The following is a 27594-nucleotide window of genomic DNA, read 5'->3' on the forward strand; positions in this document are numbered from 1 at the left end:
TTTTATCTTAGCCTGCTGGACACACTTTCCTCATTCCTGAAGAAGGGCTTATGCCCGAAACGTCGATTCTCCCGTTCCCTGGATGCTGCCTGACCTGCTGCGCTGTTCCAGCAACACATTTTCAGCTCTGATCTCCAGCATCTGCAGACCTCACTTTCTCCTCATTCACTTAGTCAGTCAATTTCCCTTTGTAATTTTATGCTATCATCTACATTGTCAACAATGCTGTCTTGCTGTGCCGTTATCCAAGTCGTTAATACATTCTGTGACTAGCGGATGGCCTAATTCAGATACTTGTGGGACACCACTGGTCACATCCTGTCAATTTGGGTACCTACCCATTATCCCTACTTTGTAGTCTATCACCTGGGTTTCTGGATTACTCGATCAGTGTCATTACAGGTGTCCCATTATATCTGAAAGTAGAGCGTTCCTATGAAACCGTCGTAAGCTGAAATGACATAAGCAAAGAAGTAATTACTATTAATTTATATGGAAAGAATTTTGAGGGTTCCTAGACCCAAAAGAAACCTAACAAATCATACCAAATAACACGTAAAACCTAAACTCATGCTAGCATTTAGTAAAGGCTGTCAGAGGTTGGGGTGGTGGGAGGTACAGGATACCTGAGGGTATATCTTGCTAATGGATGCACAAAATAAATCAAGAAAAAGCACAGAAGCTCACAGACAGTTCAAAACTATGGCAGATTGATGCTGAGTTGCTGGGTGTAGTTCCTGGGGAAGGTGCTTGGCGGCGCCATTCTAGCTGCATGTGCCTTTTCATAAAAGCAAAAATTCTCTTCCTGTTAGCAAAAACAGGCACTAAAGTGGGACTTTCATAAAAGCGAATTGACGTAAAGTGAATGTTCAAAAAGCGAGGGATGACTGTACCAATATACACCACCTCCCCACTTAGGTGGAGGGGTGTGTGTGTGCGCGCGCACATGCCAAAGACTCTGTTGCCTGCATGGTGCCAGGTCTGAAGACATCTTGGGCATTGAGGTGGGAGTTGGAGGGGAGAAATCCAGTTGTTATTATCCATGTTAGTACTAAAAATATTGATCGGACTAGAAAGGAGGTTCTGCTCAAACAACCTACACAGTTAGGAGCTAAATTAGAAAGTAACTTCAGGATTGCAAACTGAACCTCAAGCAAACTGGCACAGATTGAATAAAGTTGAGAGTTACGTACATGGCTGGTTAGAATAAGGCACCAACATGTTCTGTCTTGCAGAGGCCAAGAGCAAGTTGTCAGCATTCCTAATAAGGAGGTTGGTTCCCCTCCTCACTGATCGGTACTTGGTCCAATATTCCCATCATTGGAACTAACGACATGGAAAGGGAAAAGGATGAGATTCTGAAGGGAGAATATAGGAAGTTAGGCAGGAATTTAAAAAGGAGGTACTCTAGGGTAAATAATATCTGGATTAGATTAGATTAAATTAAATTATTTACAGAGTGGAAACAGGTCCTTCGGCCCAACAAGTTTTTTAAAGCCCCAACTAATTACTTAACCAATAAATAATAACTACCAACAAACTAAAAAGAAAGATAGCTCAACAAAACTCTCAAATACAGATATTGAGAGCATTAAGTTTCACATATTCATATATTCGCAGTTCCCCCTCTCTGAATATTGGACTCATAAAGCACAATTGTTACAGCTATATAAAAGCCCTTATTAGTGTGGCAGATAAATCTGTGTCCAGGTAGTTCAAAAAAGGGCCACAATGTCTTTTAGAAATTCTCAGTTTTATGGTGCACCATACTTGTAAGAAAATCCAAGGGGATATGCTCCATAACAATCTTATGCCAACCCGACAGGCCCAGGGGATTTTAGGATACCCAACCTAACAAGATTTTCTGGCGCAGAAAGTGAGAATGTTGAGAAGGTTTCTCTTATGCGGATCTACAGGGAATTAATTGGGCAGGCCAAGAAGAGGAGAGATCGGGTCCTTCTCCACCCTGACACCCAAAATCCTCCTCATTGCAGTCACCACAGCGCTCCAGTATGTTTGAAGCCTGCCACAGGACCAGAGACAATAGGTACGAATGCCCGTACTAACTTTACACTTGGGGCATGCTGAAATTACCTTTGTTTAAATTTTGACAAATGATCCGGAGCCAAGTGGACCTCTGGAGAATCTTCAACTGTAAAGCATGGGTCCTATTGCGAATTGATATCTTTCTTGCATTTTCCCAAATATCTTCCCATGCCTCTGAGGAGACCTCAATGCTTAGTGCTCTCTCCTACACCTGCAAAGCTGATTGAACTCAACTGAGGGGGTGCGCGCCCCCCCCCCCCCCCCCCCCCCCCCAATTGATGATATAAAGTGCTGTCAAAAAGTGTACTCTTAGCACTGAGCACCCTTCTCTTTAGGTTGGATTTGTAGGGATCAGTCAAAAGTGTAGTCTTTTTTTGAATAAAATCACTAGCTTGAAAAAAACAAAAGAGCTTGTATTTCCGTGCTAACTGAGCAAAAGACACCATTGTGTCTCCCTCAATTAAATCAGCCATGCAACACCCTTAGTTGCCCAATGTTTGAATTCTGAATCCATCATCCCTGGTTTTAGGGAGGCACAGTGGCTCAGTGATTAGCACAGCTGCTTCACAGTGCCATGGACACGGGTTTGATTCCAGCCTCGGGCAACTGTCTGTGTGGAGTTTGCACATTCTGCCTGAGTCTGCATAGGTTCCCTTCTGGTGCTCCAGTTTCCTCCCACGGTTAAAAGATGTGCAGTTTAGGTCAATTGGCCATGCTAAATTGTCCGTAGTGTTCAGGGATGTATAGGTTAGGTGCATTCGTCAGGGGAAATGCAGAGTAATGGTTCTGGGAGGGATACTCTTTGAAGGGGCAGTGTGGACTTAGATTAGATTACTTACAGTGTGGAAACAGGCCCTTCGGCCCAACAAGTCCACACTGACCCGCCGAAGTGCAACCCACCCATACCCCTACATTTACTTGTTGGGCTGAAGGGCCTGTTTCCACACTCTGAATTCTAAAAAAAAAGAAAACCCGGCATACCCACTATAGGTGTAAGAAAAGATGTTTTGCCAATATTGCCTTCTCTCTGCTGAATTGCCCTCCATGCTTTGACAGTATTGATAACTATTGAGTTATGGCAATATTCCTTAATATTGTCTAAAAACAGCAAGCTAGTAAGAGGGCACTTTACCTGAGAGGTTTCGATATCTAACAATATTGAAAGAGGGTTCCCACAAGCCCAATCACTCATGTAAGATAAAAGCGAGCTTGTTTGATAGGTTTTAATGTCTGGGAGATTACTCCCCCTAGTCTGTGAGGAAATTGCAGTTTAGCTAATTTAATAAGGGGCCGCTTATGATGCCAAATAAAAGAGCTGAACCAGCCGTTCAGTCTCCTGAACATTTGCTTATCGAAAATTAGGGGGATCATTCGTATGGGGTATAACAAACAGGAGAGAATATTCATCTTAATAAGAGCTGTCCGACCTAACCATGAGACCGGAAGCACCTCCCATCTTTGAAGGTCTTATTTGATTTTGTTGAATAATTGAACAAAATTAGCTTTAAATAACTGATCAAGAACTGGAGTGATGAAAATGCCCAAATACATAAAACTCTCCTGTGACCAGAATCGAGATTCGCCCTCCAGACCTAGCATCTTCGTAAGACCACCCAGTGGCATGGCCTCTGATTTTGCAAAATTGATCTTGTGCCCTGAAAAGATGCCAAACGAGATGATGCATTGTGTCAGGCGAGGCACCGAAACTGCTGGATTTGATTAAAAATAAAATGAGCATAGAAAAGGTATAGCCACTCAACTCGGTCAAGTGCCTTCTCTGCATCTAGAGAAATCACCAATCTCTGTATTGACAGTTGTTGACATGCTTGAATTGCATTAAGCAGCCTCCTAACATTATTGGAGGATCTGCGGCCCTCCCTGCCTCACCCTAGTTCCAAACTTCCAGCTCAGCACTGTCCCCATGACTTGTCCTACCTACCTATCTTCTTTTCCACCTATCCACTCCACCCTCCTCCCTGACCTATCACCTTCATCTCCTCCCCCACTCACCTATTGTACTCTATGCTACTTTCTCCCCACCCCCACCCTCCTCTAGCTTATCTCTCCACCCTTCAGGCTCTCTGCCTTTATTCCTGATGAAGGGCTTTTGCCCAAAACGTCGATTTTGCTGCTCCTCGGATGCTGCCTGAACTGCTGTGCTCTTCCAGCACCACTAATCCAGAATTCCTTAGCAGTGCCTAGTTATGGACCCCTTATCTCAAATCTGCACTGCAGTTTACAATAGCTTCTGCAAGATGATTGTCATTGCCACACATCTTTGGTATTCAAGGTGTTCAAGCATTTGCAGAAGCCAAACATTGTTTTCTCTTTGCGCTTCTAGTGTTGGTTAGCTCAGTTGGCTTGACAGCTGGTTTTGCTGCAGAGTGATGCCAGCAGTTGCAGTTTCAATTCCCAAACTGACTGACTGTCAATCATAAAGGCCCTGTGTTCTCAACCATACCTGGTGCCTGAGGCGTGGTGACCCTAAAGTTAAACCACCATCCGGATCTCTCTTCAACGAGAGAGCAGTCCTCTGGGACTATGATGAATTTATCTTTCCTTTCTCTTCTTTCTTCATGAACTGGCTTTGCTGATGCTGGCAAGTGTCTCCAAAGCACCCTCAGACTCTAAAATGTTCAGCTGAGAAGGAATCCTTCTGCATATGTAGACATCTGAGACATTTCAAGCCTTGAAAATATCCTACATCACCAGGTACCACATGCTCTAGGCTTCAGTTATCCCTCCCAGCATTAAATGAAACTTACTTTTGTTAAATCTCTAAACGGACTGCAAGACGTAGGTGACACAGTAAGTATGATTTTACTCCAGCATCTCCATTGAGTTGAGACCGCACATTGTTCTGATGTTCCACCTTTCATCTTGGTGCCTCTAAATTTGCCACTTGATGGGATTGATGAAAAACATTATTTATGTTACAGTGCAAAGTTCAAGTTGTGGTTCCAAGTTCCTTCCCCTGAGCAGACCGCAGAATGTTCTTGTTGAAAGCACATGGTCACATCTCTGTTTTGCATTCCTATCCTATACTGAATAACACACACAATGATTACACTGCGTATTTCCCTGAGTGAATAGGAGTTGTCCCTGAAAAAGCAAGAGGCTAATGGAAAATAAATCATTCCCAATCAATGTCGTACCGTCAGGAAAGGTATTTGGGCTAATAATTGATTGATAAACTAGTAGCATAACATTTGTCTGTGACAGTGATTTATCTTGCATGAACCCACAGTCGCTGTCTGGATACTCCATTTCATACTGAGAAGAGAATTGAATGTAAGTTTCAACAGGTATTGACACTTAGAATGTTAGATGACTTCTTTGTCTCTCGCCTTATAGATGCGAAGGTATAGTGTCAGAAGGCTGCAGTGGAACTGAGTGGGATTCCTGTGTTCAATTGCAGCAATCAAGTTACCAACTAGCTGCTAACATGTTTTGGTTTACTGTCTATCCTTAACTTTTATTTTGAAAGGTTATTTGTTCAGAATCTCTGGGAATGCACATTTTTGTTTTTACTACTGCCATGGTGTTTTTCATAGATGTTTAGCTAGTCAAAGTATTGCAGCTTAAAGTTTGGTTTACTTTTGAGGGTGGTTTAACATGATCCCTTGTTGGAAATTTCACCTCTACAGCCCACAAAAACAGAAAGTGGCCAGAATATGCATCATATTTGTATGCAATGTCAACTTGCTGCTAACTGGGTAGATATTGTGGAATAGCTCGTGCTCAGTAGAGAGAGGAAGACAGTAATTGGAGCAGCGCACACCTTTCTTCTCATCCACAGTGTTCTTTTTTTCTTTTCACAGTGATGCTACAGCCATTTGACTATGACCCCAATGAGAAAAGCAAGCACAAATTTATGGTTCAGTCCATGGTTGCTCCAGCAGACTGCCAGGATATGGAAGCAGTAGTACGTACCAGCTTTTATTACTACAATATATATTTAGATTTCATTTAATGCACTATATGAGTGTTTCTGTCATGAAAATGTCAAGTGATCCAGAGCCTCTCAGGGAGAGAATTCTGCATTTGCATTATTCTTTGCGGTAGTCAGAGTCATGGAGATGTATAGCATGGAAACAGACCCTTTGGTCCAACTGCTCCGTGCCAACCAGATGTCCTAAATTAGTCTAGTCCTATTTGCTAGCCTTTGGCCCATATCCCTCTAAACCATTCCTATTCAAATACCAATCCAGATGCCTTTTAACTGTTGTAATTGTTCCTCTGGCAGTTCATTCCATACATGCACCACCCTCTGTGTCATTAAGTTGCCCCTTTTAAATCTTTTCCCTCTTAACTTAAACCTGTGCCTGCTAGCTTTGGGACTCCCCTATCCTGGGGAAAAGATTAGATTAGATAAGATTAGATTAGATTAGATTACTTACAGTGTGGAAACAGGCCCTTTGGCCCAACAAGTCCACACCGACCCACCGAAGCACAACTCATCCAGACCCATTCCCCTACATTTACCTCTTCACCTAACACTACAGGCAATTTAGCATGGCCAATTCACCTAACCTGCACATTTTTGGATTGTGGGAGGAAACCGGAGCACCCGGAGGAAACCCACGCAGACACGGGGAGAATGTGCAAACTCCACACAGAGAGTCGCCAGAGGCGGGAATTGAACCCGGGTCTCTGGCGCTGTGAGGCAGCAGTGCTAACCACTGTTATCTGATTATGGCTGTTCATCCTATCTATGCCCCTCATGATTATATAAACCTCTTATAAGGTCACCCCTCAGTTTCCGATGCTCCAGGGAAAATAGCCCCAGCCTATTCAGCCTGTACCTATGGTTTAAGCCCTCCAACCGTGGCATTATCCACGTAAATCTTTTCAGAACCCTTTCAAGTTTAACATCTTTCCTATAGCAGAGAGACCAGAACTGATCACAGTATTCCAAAAGTGGCCTAACCAATGCCCTGTACAGCCGCAATATGACCTCCCAACTCTTATACTCATTATACTGACCAATAAAGACAGGTACAAGAAATGCCTTCTTCATTATCCTGTCTACCTGCGACTGCACTTTCAAGGAACTATGAACCTGCACTCAACGGTCTCTTTATTTGGCAACACTCTTCAGAACCTTACCTCAAGTGTTTTAGTCCTACCCTGATTTATCCTTCCAAATTATCTGATTTCCGAATGTCCTTGCTCACGTGTTCACACCATACTTTATTATTCAGGATTGTGTACCTTTCCTAATGATACTTAGTGTATTTTGAACACATCAGGGTAGTCCACCCTTTGATCTTCTAACTTCCAAAGAACGTAAGCCAATTTTATGCAACCTGTCTGCGTGCTTTAGCATTTCAGTCCTAGTAAAGTAAGAAAGTCACCACTGTCCCAGAAGATCACACGGCTACTCTACTCTCTCATTAGAGGGAGACGACTGGTGGTGAGTTTAACCTGAGGGTCACCAAACCTCAGGTGAGGTTGAGAAGGTGGGTCCTTTATTGTAACCTCAGCTTTGGTTTGGGAATTTAACCTGCACTGCTAGCATCACAAAGAAGCAATCCAGCCAACTGAGTTAACCGACCCCCATTAGTCCTGATATCATTTGGATGTTTCTGGGCTTCGTACCCTCCAAAGCTAGTGTGTCTTGCTCAAGCATAAACTGGCAGAACTGAACATAGTGCTTCATTTGGGACTAACCAGTGTTCTTTACAGCTTATTCCTGTTCTCTTGAGATAAGAGCCAACAGTATTAACTATTTTGATTAGGTTTTGTTTTGCACCTGCGCCAGTCTTCCATTATTGTCTGCACAAACACAAAAATATCTTCCTCAGCAGGTCCAAGGCACTTGTCATTCTGTTTTGTCTTTTCTGGGATCCAAAGTGAGTTGGTTCACACATTCCAGTATTAAACTAAAACTGTCAAAATTTTGCCCATCTGCTTAGATTGGCCCTGTCCCATTGTAACCTCCCACTTCCATTTGTAGAATATGTTATTATAATCTTGCAGTTGATACGACCAATCTATTTCCTAAACTTTAGAATAATGAGAACTGATTCTTTAAAGCAAGCACAGGGTGGTTGCAGAAAGGATGTTTCTGACTGGGTCTGTACAAGCTCCAGACCCCTAATTCATGATTTTATGGTGCAAATATGAGCTAATTTCTTTTAGATTCTCTTATCTCTGTGGCAGATATTGCTACAAACCCACTGCATGGGAAGGGAAACAGACATTCCAAATTTTGAATATGCATTTAAGACTGTGTTTTTCCCCAAAATTAGAAATCCTGTTGACTAGGTGCTATTTATCATATAGCGATGAAGATTTGCCGAAGATATATTATGCTTAAGAACAGAGTTAGAAGCCATATATTCCGAATGCTTTGGTTGTTACTAAGCTGGAGGAACTATGGCTCTTTAAGAGCACAATGAAGAGATAGATCATTTGGTAAGGAAATTGTGCAGAGTGGAAAATTGTTAATGTCAGTCATGAGGTCATAAATCTAACATTAAATAACTGCATTTAGAGTAATGGAGATGTACAGCACGGAAACAGACCCTTCGGTCCATCTCATCCATGCCGACCAAATATGCTAACCTCATCTGGACCCATTTGCCAGCCCATATCCCTCTAAACCCTTCCTATTCATATACCCATCCAGATGCCTTTTAAATGTTACAATTGTACCAGCCTCCACCATTTCATCTGTCAACTCATTCCATACATGCACCACCCTCTGTGTGAAAAAGTTGCCCCTTAGGTCCCTTTTAAAACTTGCCCCTCTCACCATAAACCTATGCCCTCCAGTTCTGGACTTCGACCATCCCAGGAAAAAGACTTCGTCTATTTACGCTGTTCATGCCCCTCATGATTTTATAAACCTCTAAGTTCACTCCTCAACCTCCAATGCTCCAGAGAGAACAGTCCCAGCCTATTCAGCCTCTCTGTCCCTATAGCTCAAATTCTCCAACCCTGGCAACATCTTTGTTATTCTTTTCTGAACCTTTTCAAGTTTCACAGCATCTTCCGATAGGAAGGAGACCAGAATTGCACGCAATATTCCAAACGTGGCCTAACCAATGTCCTGTACAGCCGCAACATGAGCTCCCAACTCCTGTACTCATGACTCTGATCAATAAAAGAAAGCATACCAAACGCCTTCTTCACTATCCTATCTACCTGCCACTCCACTTTCAAGGAGCTGTGAACCTGCTCTCCAAGGTCTCTTTGTTCAGCAACACTCCTTAGGACCTTAACATTAAGTGTATAAGCCCTGCTAAGATTTGCTTTTCCAAAATGCAGCATCTCGCAATTATCTAAATTAAACTCCACCTGCCACTCCTCATCCCATTGGCCCATCTGATCAAGATCTGAGTTAACCTTTGCTGTCCACTACACCTCCAATTTTGGTGTCATCTGCAAACTTACTATCTATACCTCACATGTTCACATCCAAATTGTTTATATAAATGACAAAAAGTAGTGGACCTAGCACTGATCCTTGTGGCACTCCACTGGTCACAGGCCTCCAATCTGAAAAGTAACCCTCCACCACCACCCTCTGTCTTCTACCTATGAGATCTAACCTTGCTAACCAGTCTCCCATGGGGAACCTTGTCTAATGCCTTACTGAAGTCCATATAGATCACGTCCACCGCTCTGCCCTCATCAATCCTCTTGGTTATTTCTTCAAAAAACTCAATCAAGTTTGTGAGATGTAATTTCCCACACACAAAGCCATGTTGACTATCGCTAATCAGTTGTTGTCTTTCCAAATACATGTACATCCTGTCCCTGCGGATTCCCTCCAACAACTTGCCCTTCACCGACGTCAGGCTCCCTGGCCTATAGTTTCCCGGCTTATCCTTGCCACCTTTCTTAAACAGTGGCACCATGTATGCCAACCTCCGGTCTTCCGGCACCTCATCTGTGACTATCAGTGACATAGATATCTCAGCTAGGGGCCCAGCAATCACTTCCCTAGCTTCCCACAGAGTTCAAGGGTACACCTGATCAGGTCCTGGGCATTTTTCCACATTTTATGCGTTGCAAGACATCCAGCACTTCCTCCTCTGTAATATGGACATTTTTCAAGATGTCACCATCTATTTCCTTACATTCTATATCTTCCATGTCCTTCTCCACAGTAAACACTAATGCAAAATAGTCATTAAGTATCTCCCACATCTGCAGCTGTTCTACAGAGGCTGCCTTGCCGATCTTTTGAGGGGCCCTCTTCTTACCCAAGTTACCCTTTTGTCCTTAGTGTTAAGGAAAATCCAAAAGGATTTTACAAATACATTATTTGCCAAAGCTATCTCATGTCGCCTTTTTGCCCTCCTAATTTCCCTCTTAAGTATATGCCTTTATACTCTTCTAAGGATTCATTTGATCTCTCCTGTCTATACCTGACATATGCTTCCTTTTGCTTAACCGCTCCCTCAATTTCTCTAGACATCCAGTATTTCCTATACCTACCAGCCTTTCCTTTCACCCTAATAGGAACATACTGTCTCTGGATTCTCGTTATCTAATTTCTGAAGGCTTTCCAGTTTCCAGCCAACCCTTTACCTGTGAACATCTGCCCCCAATCAGCTTTTGAAAGTTCTTGCCTAATACCGTCAAAATTGGCCTTTCTCCAATTTAGAACTTCAACTTTTAGTTCTGGTCTATCATTTTCCATCACTATTTTAAAACTAATAGAATTACGGTTGTTGGCCCCAAAGTACTCCCCCACGGACACCTCCGTTACCTGCCCTGTCTTATTTCCCAAGAGTAGGTCAAGTTTTGCACCTTCTCTAGTAGATACATCCATATACTGAATCAGAAAATCTTCTTGTACAGGTGCACAATCCCTTATCCGAAATGCTCCGGACAAGCTGGTTTTCGGAATTCAGAATTTTGCGAATTTCAGAATAAGTGGCAGTTTGATGGTGAAATCTTTCCGAAGAATAGACTTACTGTGAATAAAATGGGCCTGTAGAGAGAATTGAGGCCTGCCAGTGCTGCCCCCCCCCCCATTGTCGCATCTGGTGACATGCATCAAGTGGGTGTGGACTTGGCTTAACTGTTTGCTCGCTGAACAACCTAGTTGATGAGAAAAAAAATTACACAAAAAACCTTCGGACTTAGGAGCTTTTCAGGATTTCAGCTAAAGGGTTGTCTACCTGTACACACTTAACAAATTCTTCTCCATTGAAACCCTTAACACCATGGCAGTCCCAATGTATGTTTGGAAAGTTAAAATCCACTACCATAACCACCCTATTATTCTTACAGATAACTGAAATCTCCTTACAAATTTGTTTCTCAATTTCCCAATGACTGTTAGGGGGTCTATAATACAATCCAAATAAGGTAATCATCCCTTTCGTATTTCTCAGTTCCACCCAAATAACAGTATATTAATCCCCGTCCAATTCGGGTGCAATCCATCTTTCTTGTACAGGTCACTTCTACCCCAGAAGAGATTCCAATGATCCAAAAATATGAATCCTTCTCCCATACACCAGCTCCTCAGCCATGCATTCATCTACTCTATCATCCTATTCCTGCCCTCACTAGCTCATAGCACTGGGAATAATCCAGATATTACTACTCATGAGGACCTCATTTTTAAATTTTTGCATAACTTTCTATATTGTCCCTTCAGAACCTCATTCTTTTACCTTCCTATATGGTTTGTTCAAATGTGTTCAATTACTTCGAGTTGATCCCTCTCCCCTTTGAGAACAGTCTGCACCCTCTCAGAGACATTCTTGATCCTGACACCAGGGAGGCAACACACCATTCTGATTTTTCACTGCTGGCTGCAGAAACGTCTGTCTGTGCCTGACTAGAGAGTCCCCTAACACAATCGATTGCTTGGAACCCGATGTACCCCTCATTAGAGCCTGTCTTGATACCAGAAATTTGGCTGTTTGTGCTACCTTTCCCTGAGAATCCATCACTCCCTACATTTTCCAAAACAGCATTCTTGTTTGAAATGGGGATAGCCACAGAAGACTCCTGCACTACCTGCCTACCTTTCTTGGAGTTAACCCATCTGTCTGACTGTATCTGTGGCTTTTCTACCTTCCTATAACTGCCATCCGTCACACCCCCTTGCTCTCTAAGTTCCTCATTGCCTCCAATGGTCACTCCAACTGATCCATTCAGTCTGATAGAGTCATAGAGATGTAGGATTCGCAACCAAAGACATTTATTGCAGATATAATCCTCAGTAACACGTAAACTCTCTCCAAACTCCAACATCCAACAGGAAGAGCATATCACTCTATTAAAGGCCATTTTTGCTCCTTCACAATCTACAGACCCAGAAAATAGCACTGTCTTACTGCTCTAAACAAACACTGCTCCAGGCTAACTTCATACTTATCGCTTATATTTTTAAAATTTAGTCAGGAGACAGATCTTAATAAAACATATAATCAGGAAAGAACCCACTCTAATCGCCATTGTAGATTTACAGCAAGGCTACACTTAAAATTATTGTTTCTGTGCTGTGACTTCTGGGAAACAGGTTCCTCCAAGATCAGTTGTGAATTTTGCTGTTTAAGTTTTCCTAGACGCACTCCGATGTCCAGAGATATATGAATTCAAACAGCAAAGGCAGTAATTGCGCAGGTTCACTGTTATGTCAGTTAGCAGTGTAGGTTTCTCTCTCTTTCCTTTACCATCCCTGTGCTGCCTTTTGTCTGTCCTCCTCCCTTTTAAAAGTGCCCTTATTTTGACTTTTTTCTCCAAAGTTCCAAGACAACGCAACAGCATATAAAACAGCAATTGCTGCTCCTGGAATTCGAGGAAATCACCTCCAACACCTAAAATACCTCAAAAAAGGAGCAACTCATACAGCCACAAATTTTCCTGACCTCCATCTTGAATTACCCAGAATCCTCCTCTTTTGCTGCCTGTTAAAATGGTTTTCTGTCTGAAATGGAGATCACTAATTACAAGGCTATATTTAGATATCCAGTAACAGTGGAAAGTGCTCATTCAAGGCTGCTACTAATGTCCATAAAGCAGGTTGGACAGGAAAATCATATTTAATTTAGCCTTTCTGCCTCAGATAGTCAGTAGAAGCAGATGACAACAGCATACTGCAAAGTCATTCTACTGATGATGGTAATTTAAATAAATTTGTGCTCATAACACCAATACCACTCAATCCTAAAGTGCAGAATTAAAATAGGTAAACTCCAATATTGCTTCTTACCACACCCTCCATTTTCTTCTGAATCTTTTCTGTCCCTCTGCAACCACCTCTGTCTCAACATGCACACACCATGCACATGCTCTTGCACCTCGCACGCGCGCGCTCATACCAGAAGAAAGTGATGGCAGCAGATGCTGGAGATCAGAGTTGAGTGTGTGATGCTGGAAAAGTACTGCAGGTAAGGCAGCATCCGAAAAGCAGGAGAATCGACGTTTTGGGTATATAAGCCCTTCATTCTCATTCCTGATGAAGGGCTTATGCCTGAAACGTCGATTCTCCTGCTCCTTGGACGCTGCCTGACCTGCTGTGCTTTTCCAGCACCACACTCTCGACTCTCATACCCCCCACACACACACATTCTGGGTGCACGCACACCGCACACTCCACCCGTGCTCGAGCACACAACTCATGCTCAATGCCTCCCCCCCCCCCCCCAAAAAAAAGCACATCCGCACCCCCACACATACTCTCCCTGGGTCTGTTGATCTCTCTGCTGCTCCCAAAATCCATTATTCTTTCTTCACTCATTTACCCCTACCCTACACTCAGTTGTTGTCCCCAGTCATCATTCCCACCATCACATTACACACAGTGCTTACACATAAAATTTAAGACTGGCAATCAGTGCCACGAAATATTAGTAGTGACAAACTCACTGACTGTTGTGTTTCTGAGTTTGATGTATTGCAATCTATGTCTGAATTTGAACCTCTTTGGTATAGTTTGTGTAAAATTCAATCTTATTCGATGTGCTCCTACTGGCTCACCTCCTGTTTGAGCTTGCGAGCTGTGAGTCATAAGTAGTTGTATACAAATGAAACTGGATGTTGACCAATGCCATCTGTTGGATCATCAAATTGGGCTCCCACTGTCTGCCTCAGTGAACTATCTGAGATCTTCCACATATTCCAATTCCTGGTGTAACAGACCACCTGAGTGTGAAATGATCTTTTGCTCCTCTATTAGGTTTACAAGGGGTTGTCAGTGATTAAATGCTTAACCTGTTTATTGATTATTTCCAGTGGAAAGAGGCAAAGCCCGATGATTTAATGGATTCCAAGCTGCGGTGCGTCTTTGAACTGCCCTCTGAGAATGAGAAAACAGTAAGTTGAAAAGATTCTTGTCTGGAAGGGAGGAAGGGAACCCCAGCCCTGGGGATTTTCCAACTAAGATCAGCACCTGGTGATCACTTGAGTCTGGTATTCTAGCTACAGCAGTGGTGCCCAAAATTGGAACATAGCAAGTGGGCATTTTATGATCAGGGTAATTACATGTCTGACTGAGACGTAATTCAATCTAATTTTAACCACTAATACTTTGAAGGTTGCAACTTAATGGAAATGGCAGGAAACTTCAAGGTAGTTGATTGAAGGTACAAACTTAAGCTACACAAAACTAAGCATTGTACCAGCTAAACCCTCAAATCTCAGTATTGTTGGGATCACATTCTGCTTTTGTACACTGCCATTGTTTTTTACAGACTTCAGCGCCACTCAACTTAATCATGTTGATCACCTGTGGAGTACAAACACTGGTCATTAATAACTTGGCTTAACTAGATTTTATAGGAGAAAGTAGGGACTGCAGATGCTTGATATCAGAGTCGAAGATTGTGGTGCTGGGAAAGCTGATGAAGAGTTTATGCTTGAAACATCAATTCTCCTGCTCCGCGGATGTTGCCTGACCGGCTGTGCTTTCCCAATACCACACTCTTCGACTCTTAACTGGATTTTATGATGTATGCTATAACTGAATGTTTGTGTATATTCAGTATCATTTCATATTCAACCTTTGCCAGCAGAGGAACTAAATATTTTGTACATGGTTATGACATTTCAAGTGCTCATCCACATACTTTTAAAATGTGAGGTTTCCTGCCTCTATTACCCTCTGAGGCAGTGTGTTCTGGATTCCTGCCACCCTCTGAGTGAAAAGAAGTTTCCTCAAATTCTCCTTCCCTTCTCTTTAATATTATGCCTTTTCGTTATTGACTTTTCAATTAAGAGGAACAGCTGCTTCCTATCCACCCTGTCCATATATTTCATAATCTTATTACCTCAATCAGGAACCCCACTCCTCCTGCCTTCTCAGCTTTACAGAAAACAACCCAAGCCTATCCAGCCTCCCTTCGCTGCAAAAATGCTCAAACCCTTGCTGAATCTTGTCTGCACCTCCTCCAGTGCAACCACAGCCTTCCTATTGTATGGTGGCTCAATGAAACTATGAGGCCTACTTCTATACTTCCCTACAAGTAGTACATTCTCTCGTAATCTAATCTACAAGCCACCTCAGAATCATGTATTTTCAATTACATCTCCTCTCATGCCTCTTAAATTCCAATGAGCTAACAACAACCCCTTTACCCTAGGAGTCATCCTAGTGAAAGTTCTCTGATCCACCTCCATTGCTGGGGGGAAATGTCCCACCCACCAAACCAAATCATGCCACCATAAATAAGGAGACCAAAAGTACATGGACACTCCACATGCAATCTCACTAATATGTCACCTCTAAACAGTACAACATGTCACTTGCCTTCGTGGACTACCTGGCAATATTTTGTCGTTCATTTAAAAGAATGCCTGTTTCCCTTTGTTCTGAGCGATCTGCGGCCTGTCTCAATAGAGTCATACAGATATACAGCACAAAAACAGACCCTTCGGTCCAACTCGTCCATGGCAACCAGATATCCTAAATCATTTTAGTCCCATATAACTCTAAATCCTCCCTATTCAGATACCCATCCAGATGCTTTTTAAATGTTGTAATTGTAGCAGCCTTCACCGCTTCATCTGACAGCTCATTCCACACACACATACAGTACCCTTTCCATGAAAAAGTTGCCCCTTAGGTCCTTTGAAATGTTTCCCTTCGCACCTTAAACCTATACCCCCTAGTTTTGGACTCCCCCACCCCAGGGAAAAGATCTTGGCTGTTTACCCTGTCCATGCCCTTCATGGTTTTAAAAATCTCCATAAGGTCACCGTCAACCTCTGATGCTCCAGGGAAAATAGTCCTAGTCTATTCAGCCTCTCCCTTTAATTCAAACCCTCCAAATCTGACAACACCCTTGTAAATCTTTTATGAACCTTTTTAGGTTGCACAACATCCTTCCCATAACAAGGAGCCAGAATTGAACGCAGTATTTCATAAGTGGCCGAACCAATGTTCTGTACCGCTGCAACATAGAACAATGCAGGCCCTTCGGCCCTCGATGTTGTGCTGACCTTTTATCCTACTCTAAGATCAAACTTACATACCCTTCGTTTTACTATCATCTAAGTGCCTATCCAAGAGTCATTTAAATGTCCCTAATGTATCTGACTGTAGTACCACTGCTGGCAGTGCATTCCACACACCCACCACTGTGTAAAGAATCTATCTCTGACATCTCCTCTAAACCTTCCTCTAATCATCTTCAAATTATGCCCCCCTCGTGATAGCCATTTCCTCCCTGGGAAAGAGTCTCTGGCTATCCACTCTATCTATGCCTCTCAATGCCTTATACACCTCTAGCAAATCACCTCTCATCCTTCTTTGTTCCAATGAAAAAAGACCTCCCAACTCATATACTCAATGCGCTAGCCAGTAAAGGCAAGCATACCAAACACCCCCTTCACTATCCTATCTACCTGTGACTCCACTTTCAAAGAACCATGAACCTGCAATTCACAGTCTCTTTGTACCATTAAATGTACAGGTCCTGCCCTGATTTGCTTTTCCAAAATGCAGCACCTCACGTTTATCTAAATTAAACTCCATCTGCCAATCTTTGGCCTATTGGCCCATCTGATCAAGATCCCATTGTACTCTGAGGTAACCTTCTTGGCTGACCACTACACCTCCAATTTTGATGTCATCTGCAAACTTACTAACCATACCTCCAATGTTCCCTTCCAGTTCATTTATAGAAATGACGTAAAGCAGTGGACCCAGCACCAATCCTTGTGGCACCCTGCTGGTCACAGGCCTCCAGTCTGAAAAGCAACGCTCCACCACCATCCTTTGTCTTCTACCTTCGAGCTAGTTCTGTATCCAACTGAAGTCCCTCATCTATGAAGTGTACCCTAATTTATAGCGGGACCAGGCTTCAGTTGTGAGTTGGATTGCTGTTTCATCTTGTTCACACCCATCTTGATGCCAGGAAACAATGATGTTTTGGACAACACACCTGAATGGACTACAATCAGCCACACCTTTGACCTCACCTAATTACATATTAGGTTGCATTTAACAGTACATATGTCCCAATGGATCAATAACCATTTCTTCCCTTCATGTGAAACTCCTCCCATCCTGCTTCATTAAATAAGACCACAGTTTCAATACATCTAAGCTATTCTTGTGCCAGTGAGTTCCACATCCTCACCATTCTCCAGGCAAATTAGTTCCCCCAAATTCCTTACTGAAATTTCAATGCATCTAAGCTATTCTTGTGCCAGTGAGTTCCACATCCTCACATTCTCCAGGCAAATTAGTTTCCCCCAAATTCCTTACTGAAATTAAGAATGACTATCTGCAAGATATTTTCTAACCAGCTTGTTCAGAGATGTTATTGCACAGCTCTGGAGCAGATGAGACTTAGCTGGCTCAGAGATAAGAACACTATCACTGCACCAAAAGAGTCTCAATGACCATCACATACTTATGGCACCTTGTTCAGACACTCCCCCTCTCTCCCTCTCTCTCTCTCTCTCTCTCTCTCTCATCGAGTCCTCTGCTGGCGAATGTTCCAAATTGAACTTACCTGTTGTAGTCTCTAATTTAGGACGTCATCCTGTGCCTGTGCTCGAAACAAGTGGGACAGTGTATAATTGGTAGGTGGCTGCTACCTCCATGTCCATCAACGCAGTCAGTTGGTGGAAAGTTCAGAGTTTAAGTTGGAGAAGCCGTCTTTTAGAATGCTTGACAAGCACCATGAAGTACAGTGCCACACCATGCAAGCCGTGAGACCTGTACAGGTTTTCTCATCTCAGTTTGAGCCACTCTTGGATTGCTTTAATTGGTAACTTAGTACCCCTAGGCTAAGGAACTCAAAACTCCAGATCAACGGGATCCCAGCATTAAGGCAGTAGCCCCAAAAGGAATGTACATGAATGTGGATGTCTGTGAGACCTCGGTAACATAGCCTGACTCCACACCAGGCTCTCACATTCTAACCGGCTGTTAGTAGCTGTCGAACCCTATGACACTTCCATCTTGAGAAACGTAGAACATGGCCAGGATGGAAAGTGATAAGTTACATTATTTGAGTTTGCTGGTATGTAAGGTGAGAACGAATTAGGGGAGATTTTGTCATCTTTGCAATGGGTAGACACCGATAACAAAATACTTGGAAAGGAAACACTTCCAGGGCTACTGGAGAAAAGAGTGAGACCAGCTAGGCCAACCTGAAAGGGCTAACATCGTCACAAACCTCTGAATGGTCTTCTGTATTGGGAGACACTCTCAAATTTATAATCCATTCAAAATGTGGAAAATGTGCTTTTGCTGGAACGGCCCCCTGAGCTGCTTCTGTTTCACAGCTGCACACTGTGCAAATCAAAAAATGTGAAATATCGGTGGTGAGGCAGAGACGACTATGGGAGATATTTGTCACCTTATTCTGAAAGACCAGAGGGTACTGTATTATTAAATGTATAACTCCGCAACATTTTCTCTTAATGTTTCAGTGGCGTCCAGTACACAGAAAGAGAAATGTAAGGATGTAAATGTAATCCCTCACGGTTGTGAGATTAATGTTGTCTTGGATTGACCGTTTTGTCCTAACCAGTTCTTGGATGTGGTGATGTCATGATATATAATATACGTGGTGTGACATTCCCCTTCAGCACATACTGACTTCAGCCCCAGTAACACTACTATTCACATCGCATGGTCCGATACCGTGCTTCAAATGGTGGGAGTCTATTGGAAACAAGATCTTGTTCTTTCTATGCCATATCACTAACCTATCTTAAGGAATGGGCTTATGTAAACCCATCCTGTGCTGTAAATATGTAAGAATGGAGTCTCATTGCAATCAAGAGGTTTCTCACACAAGGACTCTTGCCAGACTTTGCCATTTTGAATTTTTCACTTCTGGTGGGTTATTAAGAAATCTGAAATCCCGTTCCTTTTCTTGCCCAGGGTATAAGAGGTTGCTTGTATAAGAGGTTGCTTGTAAAGTTTCCAAATTCCACTCCATAAATATAATTATTTTCTCAACCTGTTCTGGCTCCACAATGGAGTGGAAATCAGGAGCTCATTGTAGGAATGTCGGGCTGGCTACAACTTTTGTCGTAGTTTGTTGCGGAATTCCTGAAAGTGGACCTCTCTGCTCAGGGTTAATATACCAATTCCACTTGGTGTTAGTGATGTAAGGTATCATTATATAATGAACAATCTTATACCTACCCCTCCATGTCACACTTCCCCATTAAGAGTTGGTGGTCTGCAGTGTTTTACAAAAGGAAACACAGGAGCCCCCACAACCAGGCGGCTTTGACAATTCAAACTACCTCAATACATATTATGTGGTAGTATATTACAGGACACATAATCAGGGCAAGTATAATATCTTAAATATTGTTATTCTTGACACAGATTTTTTTCTTGCAGCACTAGCTGTAATGTTCAACATTATCATGGCATTCCTACCCTTAACTTAATGTATCTGTGCATATGAACACGTACTATCTGTTCAAGGTCCGTGCCAGATACCTAGTGTACTAAATAAGTGCTTGTGCACACGCGTGTGTGTGTGTGTGAAGACTCACTAAAATAAGATTTAAGTAATTTGTAATAATACCCTGAAAGGCATGCAACCCACTTGAAAACTAAACAGTGAGTGTACCCATTCAAAACTAAAAGATGTGTGATTGTCCTTGGCCAGGATGGTGTGCATATAAAACAAGCTCAGTCTAGTGTTCACCATATCCACTTCCCAGTTGTTTTATGGCAAATGCTGGGAGACCAGTGCTAACACTCTGAATGGTTTAATCCATGCACCTGTCCTTTCCCCTTCCGACTTTGACAGCTCTTGCTGTCCATTTCTGATACTTCCTGCTTTCCTTCGTGTTCTAGTTTTAACTTCTGTTTGTCTTTTTACCTGTGTTTTCAATCCTCATGCAATTGAATGGCACAAAGGACAGTTGAGAAGATGTGGTGTGCATTCCACAGGGTCCCTCACCCTTCGAAGAAACTTACTTCAGTTGCTGTCAATTTCTCAGTGGCATCTGTTACTTACTGCATCGGAATTTTTCACCAGTCACCATGTCCTGAAATCTCTATAAATCCATGCATCTGCAAATACATCTACATCTGAATGTAATGCAACAGTGTTTTCACTCCTCAGAACTGTGTGCAACTTCAGCCTGGACAGAAACATGAAGAATGGTTTTAGTGGAACAAGCATACTCAATCTGAGAGCATTGTTCTATAGAAGTGGCTGATTATCGACTTACTCAAAGGCCATGCATTGTCAGATTTAACTGTCAGCGAGAATAGTGTTGCTGATCTAGAACTGGGGAGTTCAGACTTCCTCATTCAGTGCTTGACTTTGGTGTCGCCCAATACTTAGGCAAGAGGGAAAAAAATTAGTGTCCTTTATTTCAGTTAAAGAAGGAACTTGTATATACGGTGGTCTTCCACCTGCTCATGCCACCCTTAAGTGATTTACAGTCAGTACATTCTTATGTTCATTATGGTTTCATAACTAGAGCAGCCAATGCAAACGCACAAACAATCCCTCAAACAGCAAAATAGGTGACCGTATGAATTGACTTTGATGTTGATTAAGCAATAAGCATTAACCGGGAGAGCTCCTCTGCTTTAGGACTTTAGCTGAATATCTCACCAAGAGATGATGCATCCACCAATACAGTCCTCACTCAGTGTCGGACTGTTTGAACCTTTGAGAACCTCACTTGGAGGTGAGAATGCTGTTATTTATCCAAACTGACAATGAGCAAAATCCCCATCTCCTGTGTCACTAACTTGTAACAGAACTGATAGCTATGTTAAATCATTCTAATCTAAATAATTTTAGATTCAAATGTGGCATTTTTATTTCATTTTATTTAATAATTATTTTTGGACCATTTTCTGCAGCATGAGCTGGAGATGAATAAAGTCACTTCCACTTCACTGAAAACAGAAGCCTCCATGATGACAAAATCAACCAGCTCCTCCCTGGATGATTCAGACTTGAGGAAAGTGATGGACGACTGCAGGATACTTAAATCAGAGGTTCAGAGACTCCGTGAGGAGAACAAACAATTAAAGGTGAGGCTTCCTGGATGAAAACAGAAGCGAGGTGGATTGATGTACTGTTCACAACCTTGGAATATTCAAAGCACTTTGCAGCTGTGAAATCCTTTGGAAGTAAGACTGTAAGGAAAAGCTAAGGAACCAAAGACTAGTGAGCCTTACGTCAGTAGTGGGTAAGCTGTAGGAGGGAATTCTGAGGGATAGGATTTACGTGCATTTGGAAAGGTAAAGACCAATTAGATGTATCTGGCATGGTTTTGTGCTTGGGAAATAATGTCTCACTAACTTGAATCAGTTTTTTGAAGAGGTAACAAAGAAGATTGAAGGCAGAACGATAGACATTGCCTACGTGGACTTCACTAAAATATTATTCGACAGAGCTCTGCGTGGTAGACTGGTTAGTAAGGTTAGATCACATGGTTCCAGAGGAAGCTAGCCAGTTGAATAAATAATTGACTTGAGGGTGGTAGTGGAGCGATGTTCTTAAGACTGGAAGCCTGTGACTGTGGTGTGCTGTGCTGCAAGGATCCATGCTGAGTCCATTGCTTTTCTCATTTACATAAATGATTTAGATGGGAATACAGGAGACATGGTTAGTAAGTTTGCAGATGACATCAAAATAGGTGGAGTGGTGGGCAATGAAGATTATTATCTCAGAGTACAATGGGACCTTAATCAGATGGGCCAGTGGGCTGAGGAGTGGCAGGTGGAATTTAATTTAGATAAATGCGAGGTGCTGCATCTTGGTTGAGTAAATAGGCTGGGGCTATTTTGCCTGGAGCATTGGAGACCAAGGGGTGAACTTTTAGAAGTTTATAAAATTATGAGGAGCATGTATAGGGTCTTTTTCCTGGGATAGGAGAGTTCAAAATTAGAGATCTTAGGTTTCAGGTGAGAGGGGAAAGACTTAAAAAAGAGCTGAGGGTATATTTTTCAAACATGGGTAGTGCATGTCTGGTGGTGGTGGAACCGAATACAATTCCAGATTTTAAAAGCCATCAATGGGCATATGAATAGGAAGGCGTTAGAGTGATATAGGCTATTTGCTGACAAATGGGATAAGATTAGTTTGGGATGTCTGGTCGGTGCAGATGAGTTGGACTGAAGGTCTGTTTTCGTGTTGTATGACTCTATGATTCTATGTAACACGCAAAACCTGGTAACCAATTTGTAACAAAGCAAGCTCCTACAAGTAGCAATGTAATAACAAGCAGGTCATCTGTTTATAGCCCTTACAGAAAGACTGTAATGGCTATCTTTTTATTTTTATTTTTTATTTTCCTAATTTATGCTATGTATATCTGTAATGTTGTGTAATGTTTTTTCTTTATTTTCTCTATTTTTGTACCTAAGATGATCCATGTGTTGGTGACATTATACACTTTTCACTGTACTCCTGTGCTTTTGTAACTGAAGTACATGTGACAATAAACCTAATTCTAATTCTGTTGGTGATAACCAAGGGTCAATTGTTGGTCAGGCCAACTGGGCAAGTACCCTAGCTCTTCAAAATAATGTTGTGGGGTATTTTTTGATTAGATTAGATTCCCTACCGTGTGGAAACAGGCCCTTCAATCCAACAAGTCCACACCGACCTTCCGAAGAGTAACCCACCCAGACCCATTCCCCTCTGACTAATACACCTAACACTACGGGCAATTTAGCATGGCCAGTTCACCTGACCTGCACATCTTTGGACTGTGGGAGGAAACCGGAGCACCCAGAGGAAACCCACACAGACACGGGGAGAATGTGCAAACTCCACACAGACAGTTACCGGAGGTTCCCCTTTTATACCCCTTTGAAAGGAATCTGTTTCCTAGGGCCTCCAACTCCCATTTTCCCACCTATCCCCTTACCCCTTGAGAGACCAAAGAAAGTGGCTATCTCAACCATAAGTATAACCAACAACAGAGCATTTGCAACCCTGTGAGGTAGAGAGTTCCAAAGATTCATAGCCCTCTGCGTGAAGTCGGCATAATTTTGTTATTAAAATTATCTTTGAAACAAACTTTATATGTATGATCCTGAGAATTAAGGATTTCTTTAGCTATTGATTCAAGCGATTTAAAAAAAAATTTCCACTATCACATTTTAAATAATTTAACATCTTGGTTATATAAGAAACAAAGTAGTGACAACCTGAAAGCTGTTTCTCAAACCAAAAACACAGTATAGCTCTCCCAGTTGAGTGCATTTATTTTGAGCGCAGTGATGACTTCTGTGAAAGTCCTGCACAATTGGAGTTATAACAAATTCTGTAACTAGTTCTGTTAAATATTTTCGCCCCATAATCAAGTTCATTTTTGAACTTATTTATTTTTAATGGTAATCCAAACTGACTGATAAAAATTGGGCATGGCAGGTTGGAAATTCCTGCACTAGCCTACTTACCATTGAAACTCCAGTCTGTATTACAGCCAAGACATGGGATTGAAATCCTTTCTCTGTTACTCCTTGTGAAATTACCTTGCAATGTCAGTCTCTGGTAAGCCCACACTGAAACTTCAGAATTATAGTAAAATGTTTTTAAAACTATCAATTCAGAGTTAAGATAACTTTTTTTCTATTGAAAATAAAAACGATAGATTTAATTATATTATTAATGGGAATGACTCATCCTGGTAGGGTCAGTTTGCTTATTTGCGAAACTTTCATTTGCAGCTCCTAATAGTTTTTATTTTACGTAGACTATTTTTTAAAGAGAAGTTCCTCAGCTAAAGCAGATTGCTGATCCTTGGCTTACTGTCCCAACTCGCTGCAATGGCTCATCCCTTAATCATCTTCTGTCCTTTTACTCCTCCTCTGCACCTAAGTTACTGAGCTGAACTTCAGCATCTAGGGCTTTTGTTTAACCCAAATAGTGACATGTTGACATTGTCATTGACAGTGAAGGGCATGAGATGGCACAATGTGAAATAAAACAAAGACTTGCTGGTGCACAATTGGGGTTTCTTTCAGCTTGGGGGTAATACCACATCACTAAAGCACTGTATAATCAAATTCTGTAACTAGTCCTATGTGTTACCTGCCCTGGCAGTGTTTGATGGGGATAATGTGGAGTGAGCTTTCTATCTAAGCCCATGCTGTGCCTATCTTTGGATTATTTACTGAGCAGAATGTAGAGGAAACTTTACTCTGTGTCTGACTCCATGCTGCATCTGTCCTGGGAGTGTTTGATGGGGACAATGTAGAAGGAGCATTACCATGTATTTAAACTGTACAGGTCATTTTGCTATAATAATCATTTTGTTAATGTGAATTCACTGTAACTCAATTGACAAACTGGGGACACTTTTCTAAAACTCAAACTTTTAAAACATGTGTTGGCTGTGCCATGGTTCCATCACCAATGCTTTAAGCCCTGTTTTTACCACGCAATTTTATATAATGCAGGGTTGCAAAAGAATGCAACCATCACATTCTAGAAGAACGACCTGTACTGTACTTGCCTGGGCTTGAGGTGAAAGGTATTCTGTTGCTCACCTCAGTCAGCAAACTCTTATGATTAAAGGACCTTTTGAACTGTTTTTTGTACTGTAGGAGGATGATGGGCTGCGAATGAGGAGGGTTACTCAGCCTGGGAATCCTATACTATCCAAGAATATAATGATCAAAGAAGAAGGACCTGCCACTCGGATGATCGCTATGGTTGTCCTGTTCTTTATCCTGGGGACAATTGTGGGAAAACTGGTATTGTAGACAGAGGCAGCATGCTGGTGGTCTGTTAGCTTGGGTTGTCTTTTTGTTTGATCTGCCATATCATGGGGTAGAAATGATTTCATGATCAAAAATTAAAATAAAAAAAACACTTTAATGTACAGCATCTCACGGGTTCTTGCCTTTCAGTTACCCCTTTGCACAAGTACAGTAAGATAATCGGGAGAAACCTTGTGTTAATTATAAAGTTGTACAGTAAGTTGCACATGCAGAGAGTTCTCACATCATCGGGTGGGGGTGGGTGGGTGAGGGTCAAGAGAGAACATTTTGATGTGGTGATGGCATATTCTAGGTGTCATTTTAATCATGTAAGATTATGGTACCTGTCACAGGATTACCAGTTTATGTACACTAAATGAATGCTGGTGCTGTCTCTGCCACCTGGTGTGTATAACTGGGCTGGGTGGCTGGGAAAGTGAGCTTATCAATCCCATGTAAGATTTTCAAAAGCGCCCTGTCTTCCCAACCCCAAAAGGGAAAAGTGTTGAACAGTTTCAGTCAATGCCGTCTTTCAGAATGGCCGGTGTCAGGGTTAGAAAGAAGATAGAATAGCAAAAAAAAAACAAATGGCTAGATCCACTTACTCTTTAACGTATTGTCCCATGCTTTTATTTGACAAATAATAAAGGACCTCCTGTATTCCATTTCACACTTAATACAAGTAACTAAAGTCAAAGATTGTTACCTGCTATCTGCTCAACCCACATTTGGGAGCTTGGTGGACTGACAAGGCCATTGCTGCTGAGAACCACATTGTGGGATAGTCGCCCCCACACATGCCTTAGGCACTACAGTGAAATTAGATGTGTACTATCAGCTTTGATCATTCAATATTGGACTACAGCAGTTGGGCAACTATTTTGTATATAATTAACTGTTTATCAGAGAGAACACAATGAATATTAGTACTGTAGTTAAATAGTCTATGCTGTAATGACCAATCCTGTTTGGCTATGTAGCATCTTAATAAAGACCCAAATTTAAATGATTTTGCTCAATGTCATTATTTTCCAGAACTCTGTTTGCTTGTACGTGGAACCTTCTGCCTGCAGTTATTCCTTCAGAAGTTGCACGGTCACTACATTCTCATGGGGTTAGATATCTCCACAATACACTGCAACGCAGTAAGGTTATTATCATTCTGTCGAGCATGTTGAATGTTAGTTCGCTACCAGATGCAGCCCTCCATCCACCAGCATCCCACCTGAATAATGTGCAGTGCAAAATGATCGCTCCAGGCACAGCGAAGATGTCTAGCTTTGTACTGTGGGATGACCTCTTTGCATATCCCTTTTCCTAGATGTGTGGAGCTCATAATCAGGTGAAACTCAGCACTACTCAGCACACAGCTGCCTTGCATGATTATATCCCATGCACCAACCTAAACATTCACTTCCTTTACTGGTGCACAGTGTGTACCATCTACAAGATGCAGTGTGGCAACTTTGCCAACATCCTCTAAACCTGTGACTTCTACCACCTAAAAAGGCCATGGCAGCGTGAAGACCTGCAAACTCCCACCAAGGCACTCACCTTTCTAATTTGAAAATATCTCACTTTTCCTTCATTGCTGCTGGTTCAAAATCCTGGCACTCCCTAACAGCAATCTGGGTGTTCCCACAGCCCAAAGACTGCAGTGGTTCAAGAAAGCACCTTCTCTCTTGGGCACTTTGATATCTACATCCTGTGAAAGGATTAAAAAGAAACATTTGTTATTGAACATACTGTATGCGAAGTCATCTTCAAAGTAGAGATGTAGTTTGGAGTCATTCCTGGCGAGATTGAATGACCACTGCCTTGATGGGAGATCAGATTTTTCAGTAAAAAAGCCTGAAATTTATCAACAAATTAACTAGAAAAGTACAAATGTGCAGGAACTGCCAAGAACTTCATGACTTGAGGCCAGATGCTAGTAGACCACAGCTCATAAGCAGTACAAGTCTGCCAGCATTACTACTTGACCCTCTTCTCAGTGTGGAGATTTTTAATCAACCTGTTCAGATGTGGGACTTGAATCCTCTGCCTCAGAGGAAGGGATGCTACTGCAGCATCCTCAAGAACTATACATCCTGTACATCAATCCCGACCAGAGACTCAACAAATGAAAAACTAATGGTGAATCTGATGTGCGAGTTAGTTAGATCTGACCAGATGGTTATATCCCATGCACCAACCTTTGCACACAGTATGTTCAATAACAAATGTTTCTTTTTAATCCTTTCACAGGATGTAGATATCAAATTGCCCAAGAAAGAAGGTGCTTTCTTGAATTATTGCAGTCTTTGGGACACCCAGATTGCTGTTAGGGAGTTCCAAGATTTTGACCCAGCAGCAGTAAAGGAAAAGTGAGATATTTGCAGAGAAACAAAAGTCTAAAGCTTACTGAAGCC

General features: G+C 42.1%; 1 protein-coding gene across 1 annotated transcript in view; it reads left to right on the forward strand.

Moving 5' to 3' along the window:
• vapb (VAMP (vesicle-associated membrane protein)-associated protein B and C) overlaps positions 1 to 26192 on the forward strand; it is a 77954-nt gene extending 51762 nt beyond the window's left edge. The window contains exons 3-7 of the mRNA XM_043710045.1: positions 5868 to 5971; positions 14257 to 14337; positions 18907 to 18933; positions 21326 to 21499; positions 25028 to 26192. Of these exons, the coding sequence (XP_043565980.1) occupies positions 5868 to 5971; positions 14257 to 14337; positions 18907 to 18933; positions 21326 to 21499; positions 25028 to 25186 (545 nt within the window). The 3' untranslated portion in view covers positions 25187 to 26192. The remainder of the gene's footprint in view (positions 1 to 5867; positions 5972 to 14256; positions 14338 to 18906; positions 18934 to 21325; positions 21500 to 25027) is intronic.
• The last annotated feature ends 1402 nt before the right edge of the window (positions 26193 to 27594 follow it).

Source organism: Chiloscyllium plagiosum, chromosome 20 (genome assembly GCF_004010195.1).
Source record: "Chiloscyllium plagiosum isolate BGI_BamShark_2017 chromosome 20, ASM401019v2, whole genome shotgun sequence".
NCBI classification, from domain to species: Eukaryota; Metazoa; Chordata; class Chondrichthyes; order Orectolobiformes; family Hemiscylliidae; genus Chiloscyllium; species Chiloscyllium plagiosum.